The sequence below is a fragment of the Aquarana catesbeiana genome, linkage group LG12, assembly GCF_042186555.1.
Source record: "Aquarana catesbeiana isolate 2022-GZ linkage group LG12, ASM4218655v1, whole genome shotgun sequence".
NCBI lineage: Eukaryota > Metazoa > Chordata > Amphibia > Anura > Ranidae > Aquarana > Aquarana catesbeiana.
Genome location: NC_133335.1, coordinates 6,078,494 through 6,106,392, shown reverse-complemented (window position 1 = coordinate 6,106,392; position 27,899 = coordinate 6,078,494). Strand labels below are relative to the sequence as shown.

The window sequence follows — 27,899 nt, the reverse complement described above, 5'->3', positions numbered from 1 at the left end:
TCTACTATGCTGATGGTGAGGCTAAACAGGAGGCACACTGTCTGGGCAATTTGCCAGGATGCTCTGGGGGGGGGGGGGGTTGAACACCCCTGACCTCCCCCTTATCTACGTCCCTGAGTGTAAGTATAGCAAAGCATTTTTTGGTAGTTTTGGATAGAGTAGGGAAGCCCATATAAGGTTATCTTTTGCTGTCTTCATACACAGACAGTGTAGACAATTGTGCTCTTCCGACCTCATGGTGGTAACAGTTTGATGAAGACTCTTTTCTTTTCCAGCATGACTGTGCTCCCCCTGGAGCAATGAATACAAGCCAGGTCTCAGGTGTACAAAGCCAGCTCCATAAAGATATGGTTTGACCAGATATGGTTTGTAATTACATGCCCCTGTTAAACAGGGACAGAAAAATTGAGCCTTTGGTGGTGGTGGTGCCACAACACTGTAAGCCCTCACAGTTACTCTTGGTGGGCGCTGGAACGGACCCTGCTGTGACATATGTGACAGCAGGCAGGTAAAAACACCTGGTTGCATCCAGGATGGAAAATATGTATGCCCTAGATTCAGGCTTTATGCTGACTTATACCACTAGGGGGAGTGCTGGGAGTCCTGCAGGGGAAGAGTTAATGAGCCCAGCTGAAGTAAGTGGGCTCATTAAGACCTATAGAAAACACCCCAGCAGGCTTAGGGAGATGCTCCATCCTGGAACCAGTTCTGTGATTGTGTAGACTGGGGAGTGTGGTATCTGAGCTTTGCGGTGAGTTAACGCCTGTGTGGCAAAACTTCTCAAAGAGAGATAGGGTCTGGGGCAGCACAAGGCTGCACCCAGTTGTTAGTTAGGGACACTACGTGTGTAGTAAGCGGTCAAGCTGACCAGGATTTCTTTTCATGTTTCTTTTGTTTTTCTGTTATTTTTTCAATGCATCTAGTCTGAATAAACCGCACCTTTGTTTTTGTTTCACCTACCAAGCTGTCTGCTGTGCCTGATTTTGTGTGGTGAACCCATCCAGGGGGTCACACACACCCGCTGCCGAGCTAACCCCTCACAGTTGGTGGAGAAGCAGGGGCAGTTTTTTTTTTTAAGGCCAGCATGGAGGAGATACTGAGACAGCTGGCTCTAGCAAATGCAAATCAGCAGCGGACAAATGCAACTTTGCAGCAGAGTCTGGAAGCTCAGCAGAAAGCTCAACTGCAGAGTCTGGACGCTCAGCAACAAGCCCAGCAGCAATCTGAGGCCCGCTTCATAGAGCTGTTACAAAAGCAAGAGCAGAGACTCCAACAACAAATCGAGACATTAATGCAGCAACGGCCGCAGACCAGTGAGGCAAGTGGTTCCACTAATACTGCATCCTTTGGTGTGAGCCGTTTACTGACAAAAATGACTGGAGAGGATGATCCGGAGGTGTTTTTGACCACATTTGAAAGGACTGCTGAAAGGGAAAAGTGGCCTAAGGAGCAGTGGGCTGGACTTGTGGCCCCTCTGTTAACAGGGGAATCGCAGAAAGCCTATTATGACCTAGAGCCGGACCAAGCAAAAGACTATGTGGTGCTAAAAACAGAAATATTGGCACGGCTGGGTGTCACCCTGGCCGTCCGGGCTCAGCGTGTACATAACTGGACTTTCCGGCTTGGAAAACCCCCCAGGTCTCAAATGTATGATCTCATTCACCTGAGCAGGAGGTGGCTGCAGCCAGAGACTTTGACCGCACCAAACATTGTGGAACGTGTTGTTATGGATCGTTTTCTGAGAGCTCTTCCTACTTCCATCCAAAAATGGGTAAGCCATGGAGACCCAGAAACTGCAGATAAGCTTGTGGATCTGGTTGAGAGGTACTTGGCTACAGAGAACCTGACCACCTCTTCCAGGGACTCACGGACTTTCCACCCTAAGACCAGACCATCCCCAGTGGCGGGTAAGATGACTCCAAGGGGTGAGGGTGGAGAGAGTGAGAAGGTGGGGGTTCAACCTAATGTCTGGCGGGAGCAGCCCGGGAAGCCCAGGCCGCAAGAGGCAGCGAAAAAGATTATTTGCTACCGCTGCCGGCAAGAGGGACATATTTCAGCTAATTGCCCAGTTGTGGATGAACCTATGCAATGTGACTTTATAAGGGACAGACGTCAGTCGATGTTTGCGACAGTCGCTTGTACTGCCATTCGGGGACCTGAGAAACATTTATGTAAAATGTGTATTAATGGTAGAAATGTGGATGTGTTGCTGGATTCAGGTAGCCTGGTGACATTGATAAAGGCTGAATTAGTTACTACAGTGGTCTCTGGGAATAACAAGGTGGCTGTTATTTGTGTGCATGGGGACACCCGAGAGTATCCTGTAACTTCAGTGTTTTTTGAGACCCACAAAGGTAACCTCTCTCATCAGGTGGGGTTAGTGTCTCACTTACCACATGATGCCATTGTGGGAAGGGATTTTCCAATGTTCTGGGAACTCTGGGATTGTCCTGAGCCCCCCACTGGTGCCCCTATAGACCAGAAAGATGATGACCAGAATTCCTCTGAGAGTGGTGAGGACTCTCCAGAATTTCCCTTGTCGGTATTGGCAGGGGAAACTCGAGAAAATGGGGAGGAGCCAACATCCTCAGATGAAAACATGCCGTCTGTGGAATTTTCAGATCTTGAGGTTCACAGGGAAAATTTTGCCACAGAACAGTTAAAAGACCCCACCCTAATAAAGGCACGGGAGAATGTGGTGAAAATAGATGGCGAGTTAGTGAACCCAGAAAAAACTTGCACTTACCCGTACTTCACTGTGGAAAGGGACCTACTGTATCGAGTGGCTCAAAGGGCAGAAGAAACCGTTGAGCAACTTGTGGTGCCCAAACCTTACAGGAAGTTGGTGTTGGAATTGGCCCATGGGCACATTCTTGGAGGTCATCTGGGGACAGAGAAAACCAGAGAGAGAGTATTGCAGAGATTCTATTGGCCTGGGGTCATGAAGGAAACAGAAAATTATTGTTCCTCCTGCCCTGTGTGTCAGAAATCGGCACCTATGCCACATTTCCGTAACCCGCTGGTACCTCTTCCTATCATTGAGATCCCCTTTGAGAGGATCGCAATGGATTTGGTAGGTCCGATAATGAAGTCCGCTAGGGGGCATCAGTACATTTTGGTTATAATGGACTATGCCACCCGTTATCCGGAAGCGATTCCTCTTCGAAATACCTCGGCCAAAACCATAGCCAAAGAACTATCACTTGTTTTTAGCCGTGTGGGTATTTGTAAGGAACTGCTTACGGACCAAGGTACACCTTTTATGTCCCGAGTTATGAAAGAACTATGCAAGTTGTTCAAAGTGACACAATTACGTACGTCTGTGTATCACCCCCAAACAGATGGGTTGGTTGAAAGATTCAACAAAACCCTAAAACAAATGTTAAAGAAGGTGGTGGATAGAGATGGAAAGAATTGGGACTGTCTAATACCCTATTTGATGTTTGCCATTAGGGAGGTACCCCAATCCTCTACGGGTTTCTCACCCTTCGAGTTACTCTATGGGAGACACCCAAGAGGACTGCTGGATATCGCCAAGGAAACTTGGGAAAATGAGAGTTCTCCCCACAGGAGTGTGATTGAGCATGTCGCCCTGATGCAAGATAGAATTGCACAGGTAATGCCAATCGTAAAGGAACATTTGGCCCAATCGCAGTTAGCACAGCAGAGAGTGTACAACCGTGGGGCCAAGACCCGTACTTTTTCCCCAGGGGATAAGGTATTGGTGCTAGTCCCTACGGTTGAAAGCAAATTCATGGCCAAATGGCAAGGTCCATACGAAGTTCTCGAAAAAGTGAGTGAGGTGAACTATAGGGTTAGACAGCCAGGAAGGCGAAAGCCGGAACAGGTATATCACGTCAATCTGCTGAAAGCCTGGAGGGATAGGGAATCCCTAGTCGCAGAGACTTTGTCACCGGTCCAGTCTGATTGCTTTGTTCCTGAGGTTGGAATCGCAGTCTCCTTATCGAAACCCCAAAAACAGGAGGTTAAAGAGTTTGTACTTCGCAACAAAGAGATTTTCTCTGAGCTACCGGGAGAAACCTCTGGCGTAGAGCATGATATTATTACCCCGCCAGGAGAAAGGGTAAAACTAAAACCTTATAGAATACCAGAAGCCCGACGGGAGGCAATACGTGGGGAGGTTCAAAGGATGCTGGAATTGGGTGTGATAGAGGAGTCCCAGAGTGACTGGTCCAGTCCTATCGTACTAGTGCCCAAACCAGATGGGAGCTGGCGGTTTTGTAACGATTTTCGACAATTGAATAAAGTTACAAAATTTGACACCTACCCCATGCCGCGTATAGATGAGTTGATCGACCGGCTGGGAACAGCCCGATACATGACAACTCTCGATCTCACCAAAGGGTATTGGCAAATTCCCCTGGCCGAGTCGGCCAAGGAGAAAACGGCGTTTGTAACCCCAGATGGGGCGTTCCAATACAAGAGAATGCCGTTTGGGTTACAGAATGCACCTGCAACATTCCAGCGGAAAATGGACAAAATTCTGAGGCCCCATCAGAAGTATGCTGCAGCTTACCTGGATGATGTGATTATCCATAGCACAGATTGGGTCTCACATCTGCCAAAAGTGCAAGCAGTCTTAGACTCCATACGGGAAGCTGGGTTTACAGCCAATCCAAAGAAGTGCACCATTGGACAGGAGGAGGCCAAATATCTGGGGTACACTATTGGGAGGGGAGTGATAAAGCCTCAAGTCAATAAAGTTGAGGCCATACAGAGTTGGCCACGTCCCAACAGCAAGAAACAGGTACGAGCCTTTCTGGGAATCGCTGGCTATTATCGGCGATTCATCCCCCATTTTGCTTCTCAGGCTGTGCCCCTCACCAACCTGACAAAAGGGAAAGAGTCTGTCATGGTCAAATGGTCCCCAGAGGCTGAAGCAGCATTCCAGTCATTAAAAACCGCCTTATGTAGCCAGCCAGTGTTGTACTCCCCAGACTTCTCTAAGGACTTTGTTGTACAAACTGATGCATCAGACGTTGGGTTGGGAGCAGTGTTGTCCCAGGTCTGGAACGGGGAAGAGCACCCAGTCATTTACCTCAGCAGGAAATTGAAGTCCCATGAGGTAAATTACGCCACAATTGAGAAGGAGTGTTTAGCTGTGAAGTGGGCTCTAGATTCCCTTCGGTACTATCTATTAGGTAGGCACTTTGACCTGGTAACTGATCACGCTCCTTTAAAGTGGATGGCTCAAAACAAGGAGACCAATAGAAGGATAAATAGGTGGTTCCTGGCCCTACAGGAATTCAACTTTACAGTAAAGCATCGCCCTGGCGTTAAAATGGGGAATGTGGATGCTTTGTCTCGAGTACATGCGTGCCTGACTGCGTGTGTTCCAACCCCAAGGTTGAAACAAGAGGGGGGGGTATGTGACAGCAGGCAGGTAAAAACACCTGGTTGCATCCAGGATGGAAAATATGTATGCCCTAGATTCAGGCTTTATGCTGACTTATACCACTAGGGGGAGTGCTGGGAGTCCTGCAGGGGAAGAGTTAATGAGCCCAGCTGAAGTAAGTGGGCTCATTAAGACCTATAGAAAACACCCCAGCAGGCTTAGGGAGATGCTCCATCCTGGAACCAGTTCTGTGATTGTGTAGACTGGGGAGTGTGGTATCTGAGCTTTGCGGTGAGTTAACGCCTGTGTGGCAAAACTTCTCAAAGAGAGATAGGGTCTGGGGCAGCACAAGGCTGCACCCAGTTGTTAGTTAGGGACACTACGTGTGTAGTAAGCGGTCAAGCTGACCAGGATTTCTTTTCATGTTTCTTTTGTTTTTCTGTTATTTTTTCAATGCATCTAGTCTGAATAAACCGCACCTTTGTTTTTGTTTCACCTACCAAGCTGTCTGCTGTGCCTGATTTTGTGTGGTGAACCCATCCAGGGGGTCACACACACCCGCTGCCGAGCTAACCCCTCACACATATTAGATCAAAAATTTTAATTACAATACAGTGCAGCCGTAGTACAGTTGCTACTACTTTTCTGGTGGTGTACACAGTACACAATACAGTGTAGTGTGGTGTCGCAAAACAAAATATACATCATGTCCGGAAGGCCACCAAGGAGAGGCAGACGCTCACAGGCCACTAAAAAAGGGCAAGCAGCCTCTGTGTCTACAGTCAACAGTGCTGGTCATGGACATGGTGCATCCTCTGCAGGTGGCCGTGGGGCACGCGTGTCCTTTTTTTCTGCTGATGGTCGTGTTATTGAGCCAGAACATGCAGAAGAGTTGGTGGAGTGGATAACAAAGCTGCCCTCATCCTCTGTCACCCAGGCTCAGAGTAGTTTGCCTTCCAATGCAGCTGCCAAAGCGGACTATTCCACCGACTCCTTGTCCACAATCACGCCTTCCGTAGCCCCACCATCATGCACGGAGCAGTCCCCCGAACTATTAGACCACAGTGTTGGGGACATACTGCTGGAGGATGCACAACGATTGGAAGGCTTCGATGTTGGTTCCCAGGTTGAGGAAGGAAGTAACCTGAGCCTAGAGAGAGTGGGTGCCCAAGAAGGACAAGAAACTGTCATGTTACCCCAGCTGCAGCATAGTGCCAAGTTTGCTCCAGTGACGAGGAGGGAGAGGATGATGAGGTCACTGACTCTACTTGGGTGCCTGATAGAAGAGAGGAGGAGGAGGAGGTGGCACAACTCCAACAAGGAAGGATGTCCTCTAGGGAGCAGCTTAAGGGCAGCCACCCTGCTGCATCACACCGCAGAGCTCCGCAGGTGGAGGGCGCTGCTGACTCCCCGCTGATTTTGAAAAGTTCCTTGGTTTGGGTCTTTTTTGACATGTGTGCAGCAGATTGCACTGTTGCTGTTTGCAACCTATGTCTGAAGCGGATCAAGCGTGGCCAGAACAGCAGCCGCTTGGGCACCACATGCTTGACCAGACATATGACGACCTCCCATGCAGTCCGTTAGTAACAGCACTTGAAAGACCCCCATCAAAGAAAAAGGCAGACTTCTCCTTGCTCCTCATCTGGGATCTCCAACCCCACTATACCTCCAGTCCTCTCAAAAACCTGCACTGAGACTAATGAAGGTATAGCAATAGGTGTCCCAAGTACTTGCAGCCAATCTGCTATCAAATTGGTGAAAAACTTGTGCCTTTTAAAAATAATGATGATTATAATAAAAGGTCAGAGGTTTTAAAAAAACATTTAGAAAAAGAGGAGACAGAGCAAAAAGTAAAGAAAAAAAAAAGAAATACCTTAGGGAATTTGAGTATTATAAAAATAAAAATGTATTCAAGTAGCAAAAGTAAAGAGGTGCCATTTGGAGGGCCTAATTCTAATGGGGGTAGTGGAGCGGTGGAATCCGCAGCACAACCCCTTCGGGTATACCCCTCCGAGACAACAAAATCCCCAAATGCCAAGGCCTCAGGCTAGGGGCCATCCTAGGGGAAGGGGGAGAGGGGGGGGTCGCCCCAATTCACATAATTCTTATCCTGTTGACACTTATAACAGGTATGACCCTTTGAGTAATGACGGTGGTTATTATGATGAAGGGAAGTCTCACCCTTATCAAAGGGAAGTTTATTCCCCAAGAATGCCATCGGGGGATGGGACCAATCGTTCAGACGAAATAATTCAGATAGATCGAATGTTTCGAATAGAGTAGACAGTCAATATTTTTATTCCAGGGCCAACAATCTAAAACGGTCAATAAATCTAAAAGGGGTTTCCAAGGGGGAGGCGGATTTGCTCAAAAAAGAAGGCGGGTTTGAGAGACACCGCCCTTTTTAACTTGGGCACCGCTTCTATTTCAGTTGAAGAAAAACATGTTCTCAACCATGGTCTTAAGTTTGCCCCCTCTAAAACTCTGAAAAAAATTCAGACTTTTATAGACCTTCATAAATTTATCCGTAAGATTAACATTAAAAAGGTACATAATTACAAATCCATTTAGAGCAACCAGAATGGCAGACATTAAACATAACTCACTATCCAACGCTTCTTTGTTCAATCCACTGGGTGCTTTGGCACCGTCTCTCACGGTATTTAGAAATCTTGTTAGTAAAGATTTAGAACAGTTGCAAATTAGGAATAGTAGAAGCGATCAGATTTAGAAAAGGCCTTGATAGCCTTAAAAAGCGTAATGATATAGTGGTACGTCCCGCTGATAAAGACGGAGGGGTGGTAAATCTGGACAAAGAAGCTTATCAGACTGAGATGCTGAGGCTGTTGTCAGATCAGGATTCTTACACTCCTCTGAGAGGGAATCCGATCACTAATTACAAGAAAGATTTAGTGAGCTTGGTGGAGGAGGGCCATAATAAAAACTTGCTTACCAAGAAACAGAAATTATGTTTAGTTCTGGTGGCTCAGAGGGTTCCTTTGATCTATTATCTGCCGAAGGTCCATAAGGACCCTCTTCATCCCCCTGGGAGGCCAATTGTTAGTGGCAATGATTCCATCACCTCAAGGGTTGGCAGATATATAGATCACTTTTTGCAGCCTCTGGTTGCCCAGACTCCGTCTTTCTTGAGAGATTCCACTCAAGTCAAATGCCTTAAAATTGGTACAGTGGAAAGAAAATTATATACTGGCCACTGCCGACGTATCATCTTTATACACCATCATCTCACACCAACAAGGTCGTGAGGCAGTGGACCATTATTTATGTTTGGGTGAACTTAAGAGGTCTCAGAGAAAATTTTTGTTGAAACTTTTGGATTATGCAATGGGCCATAACTATTTTTGGTTTGAAGGTACTTATTTACAGAACAGGTGAGTGGCCATGGGGGCTAAATTTGCTCCATCCATGACCAACCTGTTTATGGCCAAATGGGAGGAGGATGTCGTCTATCAGAATCCCAGACCTGAGTTAGTCGTGTGGAGACGATATATAGACAACATCCTCCTCCTACTGGAGGGCGATTTGAGGTTGCTTGATTCCTATATGACTGAACTTAACTGTAATGATAGAGGCATAGTCCTGAAATATGAGACCAGTAAGTCTGAAATTCACTTTTTGGACCTGAATATCAAAATTATGGATGGAAATATTATTCCATCCACTTTTTTTAAGGAGACTGATCGCAATTCATTCATAAATATCAATAGTTGTCACCATGCTGCTTGGCTGAAATCAGTACCTAAAAGTAGATTTTTAAGACTTAAGAGAAACTGTACCAATAGGAAAGACTTTCACCGAGAGGCTTCAATGTTAAAGATGAAGTTTTGGGAGAAAGGCTATCAACCATTGGAGTTAGAGGATGCTATAAGAGCTGCCGACGAGAGAATTCGGGATGATCTTTTGGTACCTAAGATAAAAGACCGTAATGACTTTAGGTTTTCTCTCCTAGCCACCTACTCCAACCAACATTATTCAGTGAAGCAAATCATAAAAAAACATTGGGGTGTACTTCGTAATGACAGGGTGTTAGGTCCTCACCTACTGGAGTAGCCGCAGGTGATTTTTAGAGGTGTTCCCCCACTGCGACTACAAATAGCACCTAATGCTATTGAGCCTCCTAAAAACTATCCTCAATGTGTTCATTGAGAGGCATCTAGGCTTGCTGGTACCTGTGAAGGAGCTGCAGTCTTTTATCCCCCATAGTGCTGAGGAGCGGTTGTTGGAAAAATACCTATGCCTGGGTAATCTTCCTGAGGGTAAGAGGAAAGCGGATTTCACCAGATTTTTTACTGTTATTCCAGATCTTTATGGACTTTTAAAATGAAGTTGTCATATAATTCATGCTAAGCACTGAAAGTTCATTATTTAGTTTCTATTTTAGCGCTACACCATCTACCATACTAATTACTGTGGAAACCTCGCATATTGTGTTAGCCGCTTTTATATTTCACAATTCATTAATTAATTTCTTGCTGATTTAATTTTACATGTTCCCAGCGCAACAAAATTGTGTCTTTTCTATCAGTACACCACCATCTGATTTTAGCAGGCAAATTTCCCTACCACAGCTGCTAAACCGTAAAAAAGGAATTCGGTTCCAGCCATCCACATGCTCAGCATCTGAATGCTAGCTTGGCCAAATTGCTAGCACTGCAACTGCTGCCTTTTCAGCTGGTAGACTCTGCCCCCTTTCCTGAATTTGTGGAATGTGCTTTACCTTAGTGGCAGTGAACCTGTCCACAGACTCCGTTGATAGGCTCACATTTATAAAAATGAATCAGTCTCGGATCAGCAGCTATCAAGCACCTGATGCTGATGTAACTGATTGATTTTTCTATGGATGTGGGATCCCTTGAAGACTGCCTATGCTGAGTGACTATCCTATTCCTCCTCAATCTTGATGATGCTAGCTTCCAACAATATTTTTGGTTTAGGACACCGCCACCACTGCCTAAGGCCCAATTATTCTGTTCCTGTTAAACATTACAATTTTTGATCAAATTATTCACAGCAGGGCCCGTTCCTGCACCAAACAAGAGTATCTGTGAGGGGTTACAGTGTTGTGGCACCACCACCAAAGACCCAATTTTTCTGCCCCTGCCCCAGCAGCAGAAAAAAAGGACAAGCCTGCCCCACGGCCACCTGCAGAGGATGCACCATGTATACGACCACCACTGTTGACTGTAGACACAGAGGCTGCTTGTCCTTTTTTTAGTGGCCTGTGAGCGTCTGCCTCTCCTTGGGGGCTTTCTGGACATGATGTATATTTTGTTTTGCAACACCACACTACACTGTATTGTGTACTGTGTACACCACCAGAAAAGTAGTAGCAACTGCATATTATAATATATATATATATATATATATATATATATATATATATATATATATATATTTTAATACCCCGCCTGAAGTATATTGGAAATAGTACACCACGGAATGAACTGTAGATATAGGTTACACTGGATGCAGGGTATATATATATTTATTATATGTAGATAGATACGAGACTATATATATGTATATATACATATATATATATGTATGTATATATACATATCTATCTATAGATAGATATATATACTCTGCATCCAGTGTAGCCTAAATCTACAGTTCATACCGTGGTGTACTGTTTCTACTACATGAGACTGTATGTATATATATATATATATATATATATATATATATATATATATATATATTCTAATACACCGTAGTATACACAAGTATATTAGAAATAGTACACCACGGAAAGCACTGTAGAGTGTATATATATACACTAGACTGACTATATATATATGTATATATATATATATATATATATATATATATATATATATATATATATATATATAAATAAATAAAATACCCTGCCACTAACTGAATAAACTGCCTGCTTAATCTAAATCACACTATCTCTCTGTCCACGCCAACAACACTGCACAGGGCCGCCGTGTAAGCAGCCTTATATATTGTGAGGCGTGGACATAGTCCCCCTGAGCCATGATTGGCCAAAGGCACCCTGCCTTTGGCCAATTATGGCTCTCTTAGCAGAGGGCACTGGGATTGGCCAAAGCATGCAGGTCAGGTGCATGCTTTGGCCAATCATCATACAGCAATGCACTGCGATCTTGCAGTGCATTATGGGCCACATTATGGGGAATTCCGCAGCGCTCGAATTTGCCGCGAAGGCCCCATAAAATTCGCTGTTCGGCGAAATGGCGAACACCCGATGTTCGAGTCAAACTTATGTTCCTCTCGAACCGTGGGCTTATCCCTACTGTCTACACACTGATGTGTCAGTGCTGTATAGATCAGGAATATGGTAGGAGACATGTCCTGTTGGGTTATTTTCAGCATCCTTAGTGGGGGAGAAATGTTAGTTTGTAAGAAAGTTTTATTACCGTGTTGTTGTCTCGTGTGATCTCTATAGCGCCGTTGTAGGCCGTAGTGTTTTCATCATACGGACCATCCAGAACATCCACTGCAATATTTTGAGCCGTGATACCATGAACAAGATTCTCAATGGGAAGACCTATGTGGAGAAATACTGGAAGTCACCATTATGGAAGGTTATGGTTTAGTTAAAAGAAAGCTTCGTGACATGTACGGGTTAATAGTAAAAACATTCTCAGGCGGTTGTAGGGTTAACTCTTACAGATGGAAATTTTTTTTACTCTTTGGTAACATTGTCTTTTGCCTGTAGATCAATTTATTAATTTTTTTTGCTGTGAGGATGCCTCAAGTATTTACACATCTGTCACAAATTGCCATAATGTGAGTAATATACAGAGCCTTGAAAAAGTATTCATACCCCTTGAAATTTTCCACATTTTGTCATGTTACAACCAAAAACGTAAATGTATTATTGTACAATTATGTGCCACTTTGTGTTGGTCTATCAAATAAATTCCCAATAAAATACATTTACGTTTTTGGCTGTAACATGACAAAATGTGGAAAAGTACAAGGGGTATGAATACTTTTTGAAGTCACTGTCCTATCCTAGGAGTGTCAGCTCCATCTAGTGGCCATAATGCAGTATTTTCTTCATTGGGGTATTTCAGGAAAATTCTGCAATACAGACACTAAATGGAGCTGACAATAATAACTTTGACAGTTGTGAGAACGCTTGAGGCATTTCCACAGAGATCTTTTTATAAATAGACTCCAAGGAGTAGAGACTTTATGGAGTTGATTTACTAAAACTGGAGAGGGCAAAATCTGGTGCTGCTTTGCATAGAAACCAATCAGCTTCCAGTTTTTTTTTTATGTCAAAGCTTAACTGAACAAGCTGAAGGTAGAAGCTGATTGGCTGCCATGCAGAGCTGAACAATATTCTGCACTCTCCAGTTTTAGTAAACCAACCCCTATATGTTTCTTCTGCCCCCAAAAATAATTTGCCTGTCTATTAGTACTTTGTGTGTAGTGCATGAACAGAGCAGTGTACATTCCCGGCTTCTATAAGCGAATGGAGCTGGATGACAGGAAGATGTAACTGCAACACACACTAATGGTGGAAGAAAGAAGATGCCAGGCCAGAAGAAGCCTAGGAGGAGATTGCAGTGACGAGGTGGAACATGGGCCATGCATAGCTGGAGGAGGCCAATCTAAGTCACCATAAGGTGGAACATGCCTGGACATTATAGTAAATGTTCTGGGAACTGCTGCTTCAGTTCTGCTTTAAGACTGAGAATGTTTTTGATTTACCAAATGAAATATTTAAGCTTAGAGTGCTGATAACTGAAAATCATGGCCCCTTTTGGTTTTGTACCGGTGGTGTTGACGAGTAGAAGATTGGAGTAATATCTATGGGCCCGATCTCCGGGTCTTCGGAAGTAAAGCTGTGGAGTCAGCTCCCAGGTGTTTGTGGAGTGGAAACTGTTCACCACTATGGTGGTGGTAACCAGGGGAAGGATGAACAATGCCAGCAGAAGAAGTCTGAAATTCAAGATGGCGTGTTACATGCATATTAGATTAAGGACAGCTACACACAATCTCCTAGTTCCATTTCTATATTGCATCTGACAGGTGTGGTTGGCAGTAACCTGCTACTTCAATCAACACCAATGTTCCCAACTCCACCCATCAGATAATCCAAAAGTATTATACTGTGGGGGTTATTTACGAAAGGCAAATCCACTTTGCACTGCAAGTGCACTTGAAAGTGCAGTCGCTCTAAATCTAATGCCACGTACAAACGAGCGGATTTTCCGTCAGATAAATCTTGGATGGTTTTTCCAACGGAATTCCGCTCAAGCTTGCCTTGCATACACACGGTCACACAAAAGTTCGCTGAACTTTCAAGAACGCGGTGACGTACAACACTACGACGAGCAGAGAAAATGAAGTTCAATGTTTCCGAGCATGGGTTGAATTGTTTCCGAGCATGCTTAGGAATTTTGCGCGTCGGAATTGCTACAGACGATCGGAATTTCCGATAGTAACTTTTTCCGACCGAAAAATTGAGAACATGCTCTCAATCTTTTGCAGGCTGGAATTCAGCCAGCAAAAGTCCGATGGAGCGTACACACAGTCGCATTTTCTGACCAAAAGCTCTCATCGGTCTTTTGCTGGCCGAATTTCCAATCGTGTGTACGCGGCATCAGGCGTAGATCTGAAATGAGTGGAAGCTCTGCTGATTTTATCATCCAATCATGTGCAAGCTAAAATGCTGTTTTTTACTTTACTTGCATGTCCCCCTCGGATCTACAGCGACTTTACTTCCAACTGCACTTTCAGTGATCGAGTTGACTTTCAGTGCACTTTCAAGTGCACTTGCAGTGCAAAGTGGATTTTCCTTTCGTAAATAACCCCCTGTACATCTTAGGAGAAAAGTACACTATATGGGGCCACCTCTCCAAATTATGGCATTCAGGTGTCTTAGTGACGGGTCCTAGTACTACTCCATCATACAAAAACATTGTAGACAATTGTGCTCTTCCAACCTTGTGGTAAAAATTTGAGGAAGACCCTTTTCTGTTCCACCATGACTGAGCCCCTGTGTACAAACCAGCGCCATAAAGACATGATGTGACCAATTTGGTGTGGAGAACCATGAGTGGCCTCCACAGAGCCCTGACCTCAATCCTACTGAACACCTTTGGGATTAGTTGGAATGCCAAATGTGAGGGAGGTCTTCTGTATACACCACCAGCTCCATAAAGACACGGTTTGACCATTTTGGTTTGGAGGAACCTGAGAGTGCTGCACAGAGCCCTGACCTCAGCCCCACTGAGCACCATAGAAATGAGTTAGGATGCCGATTGCAAGCCAGGTCTTCTGTGTACATTTTAAAATAAGCAGAATTTTACACATGGAATAATGCTATACTATACCATACCCCAGTCCTGCCATATCAGAGATCACCAGAAACCGATTACACCTACATGGATCGAAAGCCTTTTATGTCATGGATAACTTTCAAGTATCGTATCCTTGCCACGGCCAACACCTGCTGTCTCCACAATGCCAGTCCACTGATGGTGGGTGTACCGGAGTCCGACATCAGAAGGCTAGAATCCTCCGGCTCCGAGGAGAAGTGATCCTCTTCTTCATTTTGCTCTTGGGCAAAAACGCCATAATCTGATCAGTCAAGATGAGAAAAGTAAACATTTGGTGTGCTGTACATAGACAGCAAAACTTTAATTGCAAAGACCTTGTTGTGGCATATTTCATTGTCATTAATCGCCCTGATAATATAGTCCTTACCATTACCATGTTGGTAGCAATTTTAAACTCAAGCTTAGCCTTGGAATGTAGTTAAAGAGTATGTAAACCTGAACTCCTTGGCTCTTTTTGGTTTGTTAAATATACAATTGAAAGTGTTTTTTTTTTTTTTTTTGATAAGTGCAAACAAAATCCTGTTCATCCTGCCAGAAATCCAGTGAGCTGGTAATTTCATATAAATTGTGTAGGCAGGTGCAGTCTACTTTCTCTACTGCAGGTGGTGCTTAAGTCTTTGGCCTCTCACAGTCCTGAGCCTGACAACGTTGGAGTTGGGAGCCAGGAATGCCCATCCACACCACCCAGTACCTCAGATTGTACTGACTCATCCGGAGATTCAACCTTGGGCTCAGGTGAAGAGAAAATAGAAGACGTGCCTGGTCCCTTGTAACTTGAGGTCCCCCGAGTCACTGCCTGCAGTTGAGCCTTTGCCAAGTGACTTTACAGGGAATCAAGAGAGCTGGCGCTTTTTGCAGTCTAACCGTGGGCAGCTCTGCTCCGCAGTTGTTTGAGTTGTTTATTATTCTGCCTACCCATATTTTGATTGTGCTTTTATCACCATTGTTATTGTTGTTTCCACTTTATGTTGATGCCAAGGACGACATCTGTTAAGGGGGGTGGTGGGAGGTGTAGGCAGATGCAATCTATTTTCTCTATTTCTCTACTGCAGGTGGTACTCTTCTGCAGTGACACTGCAGTTGGAGAAGAGGTCAAGTGGAACATGATCCCTCTATGGTTTCCTGGGTCACTAGGGAAGCTATCCCATTGGATGCTGCCATCCAATGTGGCTCTAACAGCCATCTTGGGCCAGGCGGATCCTTTTTAAAGGCCCTGGCTCCTAGATTTGGCATCTATTTTGTGAGTTGGTAAAGTAGGGGCAGCCACCGCATTTAAAAATTAGTAAAAGTTTGCAGAATTTCAGACATTAGAACTGCCAGATTATAAAAACATAAAAACGTTGCTCACCTCCTTTTTCGATCTCGGCCTCTCCTTCCAATTTGAGGAACACATCATCCAGCGTAGTAATAGAGACTCCGTAACTTACAATGTCTCGGCCCACATGTCCCTCCAGGTCAGAGAACAGAGCTATAAAAAAACAGTTCAGTGTTAAAGGAGAACTTCAGGATATAGAAGTGGAAAGCACAGTAGGAGGTTAGCGTAATCAATGAATTACATTTATCTCCATGCTGTCTTTTCTGACTTAGGGATCATATAAATATGTCAGGAACTTTGCGGTACTCTTAGCTCGATGCTCCTGGTCCCTGCACTCTCTGCTTCCTTTCCCTGTTATTTTATGAATCCACTACAAATGAATGTATACTTCCATTTTATGCCCCCCCAGACTATGACATGATCCCCGTACCAGGGAAGGCATCCATGTTCAGGAATGGTAGGGTGAACGTCAAATCCTCCACATTCTGTGTGCTGAGTTTGGCACTGGAGACGTGCTGCTTTATGAGGGATGTGATGGCCTCTGTGTCGCATGATGGGGTCACCTGCATCCTGGTTACCCAAAAAAAACAAAGTTATCAGTCAAAATTCATCTCAAAAACACTCTCCACACTTTTGAGGTACATGGATCCTTCATATGGATCTCCCTTATATTCCTTTGAAGCTGCAAATGTCAGACTTAGTCCTAAAAAGGTCCACGTGCTATACCAGAGTTTAATGTTTAATGATACAACAATAGTGGATGGGTAGTCTATACTGAAATGACCAAACTTCTTTTTTCTCTGTATTTGCCACATTGACCCACAGCATAGAAATTTCTGCATTTTCATAAACCCAACTAGGCTTATTTCTCTATTCTTGTAGTGTAGACCTGGTGACTCCAGGCAACTAAGGCTTCCTTGGTTGTTCAGGTATGAGGCTTTGTTGTTTTTGCACCACAGTCTAGAGATGTTAAGAGGAGTAGTTTTGTGGATCCTAACCCTTCCTTTATGGTTCAGGTATGTGGCTCTTTGCGTTAGCACCATAGTCTAGATAGTGGAGGAGTTGTTTGGTGAATCCTAACCCTTCCTTGAAGGTTCCGGTAGTGGGACTTTTGTGTTAGCACCACAGTCTAGATGTTCGAGGAGTTGTTTAGTGAATCCTAACCCTTCCATGTGGGTTCCTGTAGGAAGCCCTTTGTGCTGACACGACAGTAGATGTTAGAGGAGTTGTTTAGTGAATCCTAACTCTTCCTTGAAGGTGAAGATATGAGACCCTTTGTGTTGGCACCACAGCCTAGATGTTAGAGCAGTTGTTTAGTAAATCCTAGCCCTTCCATGTAGTTTAGGTATGAAGCCTTTTGTGAAAGCGCTAAAGTCTAGATGCTAGATGATTCGTCTGGTGAACCTTAACCCTTCCTTGAAATTTCAAATATGAGGCCCTTTGTGTTTGCACCACAATCTAGATGTTAGAGGAGTTGTTAGTGAATCCTAACCCTTCCATGTAGTTTAGGTATGAAGCCCTTTGCATAAGACCCACAGTCGAGATCAGGGGTCTTCAAACTATGGCTCTCTAGTTGTTCAGGAACTACAATTCCCATCATGCCTAGTCATATCTGTGAATGTCAGAGTTTTACAATGTTCCATGGGATGTGTAGTTCCACAAACAGCTGGAGGGCTGTAGTTTGGAAATCCCTGGTCTAGATGTTAGAAGAGTTGTTTGGTGAATCCTAACCCTTCCTTGAAGGTTCAGGTATGAGACTCTTTGTGTTTGCTCCTCAGACTACATGTTAGAGAAGTTGTTTGGTGAATTCTAACCCTTCCGTGTAGTTTAGGTATGAAGCCCTTTGTGAAAGCTCCAAAGTCTAGATGTTAGGGGAGTTGTTTGGTGAACCTTAAAGCGGAGTTCCACCCAAATTTTGAACAATATCTGTATGTATTCTCTTCCTTGCCTAGATGCTGACATGCCGTTTAAAAAAATTTAAATCGCCGTAATTACCTTTTATTTTTCTATTCTTCTTTGCACTTCCTGGTTCTCCTCCTGTGGGAGTAGGCATGTTTCTAGCCTCTCCCAGACTCCTGGGAGCTAGTCTCAGGCTTCCCAGGATGCCACTGAGCATGTGCAGGAACGAGCGGTGAATGCTGGGAGCACAGCATTCACCACATCCAGGAAATAAATGCTTGTGGGCTTCAAATGCCCACAATGAAGATGGAAACCGCCTGCAGTGAATAATATAAGTTATTCTTTCCGACGAAATCTGACACAGGCGGACATATTACACACAATATGTGAGTATGTAATGCTGAGAAGAAAATTTTGTGAATGAAAAAAAAAAAACGATAGATAGGTGGACCTCCGCTTTAACCTTTGCTTTAAAGTGAAATATGAGACCCTTTGTGTTTGCACCACAGTCTAGATCAGTGTTTCTCAACCTTTTTCCAGTTGGGGCACCCTTCAAAAGTATTTTCAGTCTTGAGGCACCCCAGTCCAAAGTTTAGTTCACGTTACTGTGTGTCGCGGAACATGCGCAAAATCACACTCGTTCCTGACACACAGACAAATGCTCTGCTCTTTAGGGGTGCCATTAATTCTTAATGGTACCTTACACATTGGAAAATGTGGGGTGCTTTTGGTACAGTGCAATTTAAAAAAAAAAAAAAAAGGTCGGGGATTTCCTTCCCTGAATTTTTGTGGTTAGGGAAGCCCATTGAAATGAATGGGCTGCACTACATGCAGCAACACAGATGTGAACCAAGGGCTTGTTCACATGTCGGGTTGGAGGGGTGGTAAAAGCACATGGTTAAGCTGTTTTTACCACCCCCAAATTCTTCCCCTTTAGCTGCAGAGACAACAGCTGGGGGTGTACACATGTTGTGGCTGCAGCTGGAGGTATACCCAGGGTGAATGGGGCTGAACTGCAACTATCCTGCAACTGTGTACATTGCACGGTTGCGGTGTAGTGATACTGCATTAAAACAGGTGGTGAGGAGGCAACATAATGCCTCTTTACCGCCTGTCAAATGCCTCTGAAAAGCGATCTGTGCATAGGTTGCTTTTCAGAGGAGAAGCAGTCCTTGCTGCTATCACAAACAAGACCTACAAAAGCAGTTCTGATGGTACAGGAATGGGGGGGGGGGGGTGTCAGGATTAAAAGTAACATACACACACACACATATACGTGCACACACGCATACAGACACATACATACAGACACTTGTACATACGCACATGCAGACACGTGCACACACATACAGACACATGCACACACACACATGTACAAACACACATACAGACACACACACATACAGACACACACACATACAGACACACACACAGACAGACAGTCAGACACTCACATGCACACACACACACAGACACATGTATAAAGCCCTTTTAAAACGAATCTAGCTTTTAGCACAGTACCTTTCCAGTTTCCTCATTCAGCCAGGTACTGCACTGTAGGGGGAAGCAGAGAGCAGAGCACACTCCCCTGCACATACTTTCACTTTGCTGAGGTTGACGGAGCTTCTCACAGTGCCGATGTACAGCTCAGCTGGGAGTCAGGAGATCGGGCTCATCTGACAGCCCTTCTCTCCCCTGATCCCGCGGCACACCTGAGAACCTCTGACGGCACACCAGTGTGCCGCGGCACACTGGTTGAGAAAGGCTGGTCTAGATGTTAGAGGAATTGTTTGGTGAATCCTATACTTAGTGCACCAACTACATCTTCTGCCAGTCTCAAAGCATTACATGCAGGTTTGAATCTCCATGCTCACCTCAAGTGATAGCCAATGCCCCATTTTTGCTTTAAGAAAAAAGAGCTACCAACGCATTTCAGACTTCCGTTGGAGAGCACAGCCTTACGGTCTGGAACCAAATTAAAATATAATGGTCAGACATGTATAAGAATTTCCAACAAGTTAAAACATTTTGTATAACATAACAATCAAGTCTGAGAGTTGGGATAAACTAAATTGGATGCTGTATCTGGTTACAGAGATTGGTCTTTGAAAAGCCAACCTTTGTTGTAGCCCTAAATAGCCCAAATGATAGATAAGGTCACAAATTTAAAGGAAAAATGCTTGGTCATGTGAACTTATACAGCAGATACAACCATGCTGATTGGCTTCAGAATATTTTGGCACGGACCATTTATTGGGCTAAAAAAAAAAAAAAGGACATGAGTAATCTTCAGTACATTTTTTTAAATAAATATTTCTCAAGGGCCCTAAGGGTTGAAATTACACCAGAAAGGTGGACACCAAAACCTTAAAGCACCGCACCCGCAAGGATGTCGGCTTCGTCCATGAACTGCGTGCTGAATAAGGTGACGTGGCCAACTTTGCGCTCTTTGAGAACAGACCATACACGGTGCCTGGAGAAGGGGTCAAGACCAGCCGTCGGTTCATCCAGCAACAGAATCTAAAAGAAGGGCAGTTTTAAAAATAGAAGAGATGTTTGTAAAGATTTGTGTTGCATACTAGCGATTAAAAGAGAACTTCAGTCAAAGCCATAAATTATGTTTACTTCATATATATATATATATATATATAATTTAATACTCATCCATGTCCTCCACAATTTAGAGAAATGAGGATCCTTAAATTGTAAGATGTTAGATTTGCCATGTATAAAAAATTGTGGTGCCATGGTGTGAAAAGGGTTTTTTATCCCCATGGTTTTCATCCAGGCAGGTTGGAGCACTCCAGGGTGCTTATGTCATAAAAGGGAAACTGGATTTTACGTTTCTTCAGAGATTGGTAATACTCGGTTTGGATCCTGGAGCCCAGAGGCTTCGTAGATACTTGAAAGGGATGAAGCTCCCAACATGGGTCCACCAGCAGCCTAGGTGTGTGAAGGTCTGTCCTTATAGATGTGATTACGGCTCAGGGCTCCACCCCAGCAGACAAAGGAGAGCCCTTCTTTGGTGGAAGATGAATGCTAAAAAACCCTGTAGCCCTTATGTGACACTTGAGCTTTGTTTTAATAAAAATGGGTAGGAAAAACCCTTAAAAATCAGATTTAAAGTGGTTGTAAACCCTTCCATCTACCCAGTCATTTCACAGGTTTAAATCCACTTTAAGAAAATGGCCGTGTCCTTAATGCTCCATGCTGGTTCTCACAAATGTTTTTTTTGCAATGAAAGCCAAAAAATACTTGAAAACGGAAAAGATTACCTTGGGGTCTCCTAATAGTGCAATCCCCAGGGTCAGCTTCCTCCTCTGACCTCCACTCAGTTTATTGGCTTTCATGTCTTCAATGTTCTCTATGTCCAGGTCAGAAAGGACCTTTTCTACCTATAAAATAAATCTGATCAGCAAAAATTCAAACCTTCGATTTGCAGATGTCTATTACTGATGTATATCTGCACATCCGCATTGGTTTGTACCTCGGATTTCACTTTACTTCTAGGAACTCCTTTAATCTGAGCAAAAACTTCCAAGTTCTCCTTCACCGTTAGAAGCTCAAAGTTGATATCGATCTGCGGACAAAAGCCGATCTTTCTCTGGATCTCCTGACGAAGACTGAGGTCTGATAGAGGATGGCCATAGATGTTGGCAGACCCTACAATGAGGACAAAATGACGTTAAAGGTCATCTCCACCCAAAACATATATTTTAGCCTTCATCTGTATTTTAGGGGTTGGTTATGGTCCTATCAGAAGATTCGAAGTCATGTACCCATAATGCACAGTAAGATAATGACACCGTTGCTCGTTCTGTTCAACAGCAGTATGGTGCCCACTTCTCAGATGTTTCTAGATGTGGTATTAGCACAGTGTTGTCAGAGGGCTCTTTGAAGCTCAATATAAGTAGAGAGATGGAAACTGTATTGGATTTGGGTCAGCTTTTTTAATGTTAGGCCACATTTACACTAGCAAATGTGCCCGGCAGTGTTTACATTCAGCCCTGGATGCAGACTGTAGAGGTCATCTCTTTTTTATATGCCTATCTATTTTTATGAGCGGAAAAACTCACCACCAGTGGCTCTGCCCATCCCGCTGAGTATATTCAGTAATGTTGTTTTTCCAGCTCCGCTGTGACCGAGTAACGCTGTGATCTGTCCCTCATAGATGTCCAGATTCAATCCTGGGGGGTAAAACCTTTCAGTGATCAATGCACAGCTACAAAATATGGGATTATCCTTCCATCAGAAACAAAAAAATTGTGGAATGCAACACAATCTCTTTACACAAAAAGGATGACTGTCCTTTTTTTTTTTTTTTTAAAGTATACTTATCCTTTCCCAACTTTCTGGAACTTTTCGGGTCTCCTTGCCCTTAAAAGGTTCTATTTATAAAAAAATAAAAATAAAAAAATACCTTAAGCTTTCTTACAGCTATAACAAATAGTCCCCATAATTTGCCTAATATGTGTGTTTCCAATGATCATCAGCTCCATCTACTGGCTACAATGCAGTATTTTTCTGTAAAACCTCAATTATGGAAATATCACATCATGGCCACTAGATGGAGCTGGCGATTATAAGAATAAACACCTTTGTCAATATATGGGGATTATTCGTGACAGCTGAGAGAATGCTTGAGATGTTCATACAGAATTTTTTATTTTTGTATTTTTATAAATACACCCCTTAATCTTTTTATTTATTACATACAGTGTGTACATTAAAATTAGGTATTGGCTGTGAATGTTTGTATGCCCACTGTCTTCTACATAGGAATTCCTCAGGACAGACAGCCTATCCTCTGCCTTAAATGAAGGGAAATGTATATTAAGAAGAATTCAGCTTCACAAAATTCAGAGTTAAGGAATCACAGTATTAACAAATTTCAACAAATCCAAAATAAATTAAAAACGTTATTAAATAAATTATAAATTAATTATCCAAATTCAAATGAAAAAATACATTTGAATTCAAAATGGAGACATAGTGCAATAAATACAATAAGGTATAAAAGAGAAATAAGATGATTATTCCTACTTAGGCTGTTTTATAGAATAGAAAAGAAAATAATAGAATAAAACAGAATAGAAAAGAATAGGTTAGAATAGAACAGAAAATAAAAGGATAGAATAGAAAAGAATAAATTATAATAGAACAGAAAAAAGCAAAACAGAATTACACATAATAAAATATTCTATTATTTTCTATTTTAATCCAATCTATTATTTTCAATTCTGTTCTATAAAGCAGCCTAAGTAGGAATCATCATCTTTTTCACTATTAAATCTTATTGTATTTATTGCAATATGTTCCATTTCAAATTCAAATTCATTTTCAAGTTAATTTCGAATCGATTTGAAAATAACGAACATACGAAACAAATGGGAATATACAATACAAATTCTGAAAACGAACCAACTATTATGAATATGAGGAAACAAACTAACTTAACACACAAATCTTTCTCTGTTGTGCACATCTCTGATATGAAATATTTTATTTCCAGGATTGTGGATTTACAGACAAGAGAAGTGAACATTTTAGAAATTGGATCACCTCGTAGCGCCTCTGTCGTCTTGTCCTTGCCGCTGTACATTTTCTTGACATTACTTATCCTGTATGAAGGGAGAAGATGATGATTTAGAGGAAATTACATAAAACCAGTCCAAGAACATGTTCTTTGACCTGATACTAAAATTCATATATTACATCAACCATTCTCAACCAGGGTTCCTCCAGAGGTTTCTAGAGCAGTCATTGGTTAAATTCCATACTTCCAGTCATTGGTTGACCACTGTTGGTGCCTCCATACTTCCAGAGCCAATACCACTCTACAGAGCTAGCTCCCGATACTAAAATTCACAATTTACACCAACCATTCTCAACCAGGGTTCTTCCAGAGGTTTCTAGAGGTTTCTTGAGCTGTGGCTGGTTTACCTCCCAACTGATCGTGTCTCCATACTTCCAGAGCCAATACACTCTACAGAGCTAGCTCCCGATACTAAAATTCACAATTTACACCAACCATTCTCAACCAGGGTTCCTCCAGAGATTTCTAGGGGTTCCTTGAGCTGTTGCTGGTTGACCTCCCAGCTGATGGTGTCTCCATAGTTTCAGGGCCAAAACCACTATATAGAGCTAGTTCCTGTGACAGACTCACTTGGGACAGAGGCTTTTGGAGGGGACTTAATGCTAGCCTCTTGCCTACTGACTATGGACTTCGGCATTTGAGCTACAAGCATATAGCAAGATATTCTGTTATGTAATGCAAAAGGACATTATTAAGGAGGCAATGATGGTTTCTGCCAACTTGGGACTCAGTGGGCAGATGTATGTGAAAGGAGTGCTGATTAATGAGATCTGGAAAGCCCGGGTCTTTCACCCAATAGTTTATTGTGCTCATTAACACACCTTGGTCTCCTAGAAAACTATTGGGGGATGTGTTTATACTTATGTGTATTGTAAGTTGAGTGAGGAGGCGGCAAGTCTACCCTGAAAGGTCATATCTCTGAGTCACCAAGTCTGGGTAAATGATTAGATAACTAGCTCATGTTAATTGGGTTTCTGGTTACTGGTGTATTGTTAGAGTAATATGAGCAGGAGGGGAGAACCTCCTCTTCAACTGTATATAAGACTGTATTCTTGTTCTAATAAACAGTTCATGTTCAGCAACCAAACGAGTATTGTCTAGTTTTGTTGTTGGGAGCGGTTGGAATATCTGATATAGATATTCTGACTGGGAGGAAGCGGTATATGACGAAAGCACTCAAGCAGAGTATGGGAAGTTTCGTTACAGTTCCCAATACTAAAATTAACATTTTACATAAACTAATCTAAACCAGAGTTCCTCCACAGGTTTTCAGAGGTTCCTTGAGCATTCGTTGGTTGACCTCCCAACTGATGGTGCCTGCATAGTTCCAGAGCCAACACCACTCAACTGAACCAGAACTATGCCCCCAATGATCTTTTTGGCTGTGTTTTGCAACTCTGACCACTGGTGTTGAGCATTCTTTCCAATGACCACCAAAGAATTATTTATAGCAGGGGTTCTCCAAGGCCTAAAAAATTATTTCTAGGTTCCTCTGGGGTAAAAAGGTTGAGAAAGCGGCTCCACATGAATGAACAGAATGCTTATTAGCATGGCCAAATCACATATCTTGGGTAACAAAGAACCTCTTCCTTGCCATGAATAAAATATCACAGCTCGCAAAGGCTAAGCTTCTCCATTCACACTTGTACGACTCCACATAGATTTATGTTTTTGGTTGTAACATGACAAAATGTGTAAAATTTCAAGGGGGTATGAATACTTTTTCAAGGCACTGTATAATAGGCAATAATGGCCGCTTCCATGGCAATTCAAATATGATATATAACATCATGTTGCAATGAAAATGTGCCCCCATCCTGGATCATTTTTAAAAATAATATTTGGGGTCTGTGTCAACAAGCCATGGGCTCTCTTTAATTTAAGGTGCTTACTGGGTGTGACTTCTATAATGGACAGAAGTGGAAACTTCACCTCAAACATCAGTACCTGATCGCTTCTTTTCCCAGTAACTCAATGGGAACTTTTTCTGCATAGTCCCCCGAGTCCTCTTTTATGTGCTCTCCTTCTCCTAGCGGTACGGTGGTCATCTTCTTCTTTGACCAAAATGAAGGGTTCAGGCAGAACAGCGGGTTGTGTTTCACTCCGTGTTTATCTGCCATGAAAATAAGTCAAGTCTGGTTAAGGCCATGAGGATAAAATAAAGACAGCTTTAGAGTTACTTTGGTTGAGGCTTTTAGACCAGCGTGTATATAATTACATCATAAGAGAGACATCACAGTGGCCAAGACAAGTCAATGCAATAGCTTCCATACTTATGTTTGAGGCTTGGACACAACTGACATTCCCACCCCTGTGCTCCACTTGACACATTTTGTTAGTGGAACTCCTTGATCCACCGCTAAATGATGAGAATAAATATCAGTCATTTGTCATCACCTGGAATAATCTTGTCGAAATAGAGAGTGAGAATGATATAAAGTACTGAATCCAGAGTCAGGTAGATGGCGCTGGAGAGTATGTGGGAGGAGTCACCACCGATGTCTGAGAAGAAGGCCCCTTGAAGGTCATTTTCCATGTGCATGCTCTAAAAACACAGAGAAGCCATATTATGGGCACATCTCACACCAACAATATGAGAGTTCCTGCCAAATACACTTTCAAAGTGTTTGACTATACTTTCTGAAGTGTATTTAAACCTAACGAATGCTTTATCCATGCAGTGCAGGACAACAGGTTCACATTAATGCCCGCCCCTGAAGAATCTGAAGAATCGTTCCTTCACGCCTCCTCGGTTCCATTCAGCTGCCAAATAAAGAAGATCAGTAGGATCCAGGTATTGTTGACCATACCACTTCCTCTCCCTTACTGTCATATGACTGCACTGGTGCTTGGTGCCTGACTAGGGGTGGGGCGATATTCCTCAGCCCTGTGTAAGCTCCGCAAACAGCTCCCAAAAATAAATGATTACCTCCACTATCCCGATGGCGAAGGAGAAGGGGTGGAAAATGCTCAGAAAAACTTCCAGAGATTTGGGTATGGCGTTCACCAGGGGAAGGAGGCCCATTGCGGCTAGGAAGAGAGTGATGAAAAATCCCAGAATTGCTGCCAGGCGGTGCTTCCTGAAGAGGGCGCTCAACATACAGTTAAAACAGACCTGAGTGGGTAAAAGATCAATGAGGTTGGATTCAGTTCATAAAAAAGGAGCTGCAGAGGAAAACTACCTCCATATACCTCCTGTCTATAATGCCCCCCATATGGTAAGGATCCCTCATGAAACCCTAGCGATGTAAACTAGATGACATGTAATTTGCTCTGAGCCCTGGAGATCTGCAGCCACTTCCTGTCTACATGCACTCCAGGGATGGCGGCGTGGCGTTTCAGAGGGTTTCCTGATGGTGACAACACTTGACTATGCCTGTGTAATGTGTATTGACATGTCCACTTGTAGTCTCCACTGGAATCCCTTGTGACAATGCAGGGAGACTGAGACAGTGTTGTCACACCATAATAGGAAGTTCCATGACCTTCTCAGCAGAATTTTGAAAAGGACTTTTGAAAAGACATTGACATGTTAAAGCTTCTATGAAATGTTAGTGATTGGTTGCATGTCTTTTTGTAGCTAAACTTGGCTAGGGTGCGGGGTGAGCCTTGGGATACTAAATTTGGAGTATCCCAAGGTTCAATCCGCACACTACCCTACCCAAATTTGGTGAAAAGTACAATGGAGGACATTCTCTGACTATGACAGACTCCTCAGGGTGAAACCCCTCAGTGGACTCAAATGAAGGAGCAAATCTGTTTTCAATTTTCTTTATTAAAGGTTTTATGTATTAAACAAAATGACATGGGAAGGAGCAAATCTGAGCCTACAACCTTAAGCAGTCTCTCCAAGAGTTAACAAGGGCAATCTGTAGGATCTCGCTCAGGGCTGTACTCACTGTGCCCTGGGTATTTGAATGCTTTCCTGCAGTACTGGACGGCTTCTGTACTGTGAGCCTCCAGACCAGATCCTCTGTAGACTTCCTCCAAACTACTCCCAGCATCACCAGACACGGGTCCCTAAGCTCTCATTGAGCTGGGACCCCTGTACCCTCCTGCAAACTTTCACTAAGTGACAATAGGGCCACAACCCTCAGGCTGGGTCTTCTCCCACAGGACAAGGACCCTTCTGTTCTAGGGCCCAGCCTATTTTTACACACCTCACCCACATACTGGTCATTCTTCCTACCTCAGGGTTGGCTGATGCTGTTCAATATGCAAGTTAAAGGGCCTGCTTCTTTCAACCCACTAAGTTCTGGAACCCACCAAAAATCAGGGGGAAGCAGCCAAGCCTACAACCAGCAGAACCCAAAACAGCCAAAAGCAATTAAATTTCACTGCACTAGTTATAGAAGAGCCAACAACTAA

The 27,899-nt window shown here is 43.4% G+C and overlaps 1 protein-coding gene across 1 annotated transcript in view; it reads right to left on the bottom strand.

Moving 5' to 3' along the window:
* LOC141113857 (cholesterol transporter ABCA5-like) overlaps positions 1-27,899 on the bottom strand; it is an 82,386-nt gene that overhangs the window by 35,740 nt on the left and 18,747 nt on the right. The window contains exons 8-21 of the mRNA XM_073607187.1: positions 26,461-26,646; positions 25,929-26,076; positions 25,479-25,644; positions 23,498-23,556; positions 22,012-22,122; positions 21,423-21,598; positions 21,211-21,330; positions 20,317-20,455; positions 19,810-19,900; positions 16,467-16,606; positions 16,070-16,189; positions 14,767-14,962; positions 13,152-13,318; positions 11,782-11,912 (exon numbers count right to left, since the gene is read on the bottom strand). Of these exons, the coding sequence (XP_073463288.1) occupies positions 11,782-11,912; positions 13,152-13,318; positions 14,767-14,962; positions 16,070-16,189; positions 16,467-16,606; positions 19,810-19,900; positions 20,317-20,455; positions 21,211-21,330; positions 21,423-21,598; positions 22,012-22,122; positions 23,498-23,556; positions 25,479-25,644; positions 25,929-26,076; positions 26,461-26,646 (1,950 nt within the window). The remainder of the gene's footprint in view (positions 1-11,781; positions 11,913-13,151; positions 13,319-14,766; positions 14,963-16,069; positions 16,190-16,466; positions 16,607-19,809; positions 19,901-20,316; positions 20,456-21,210; positions 21,331-21,422; positions 21,599-22,011; positions 22,123-23,497; positions 23,557-25,478; positions 25,645-25,928; positions 26,077-26,460; positions 26,647-27,899) is intronic.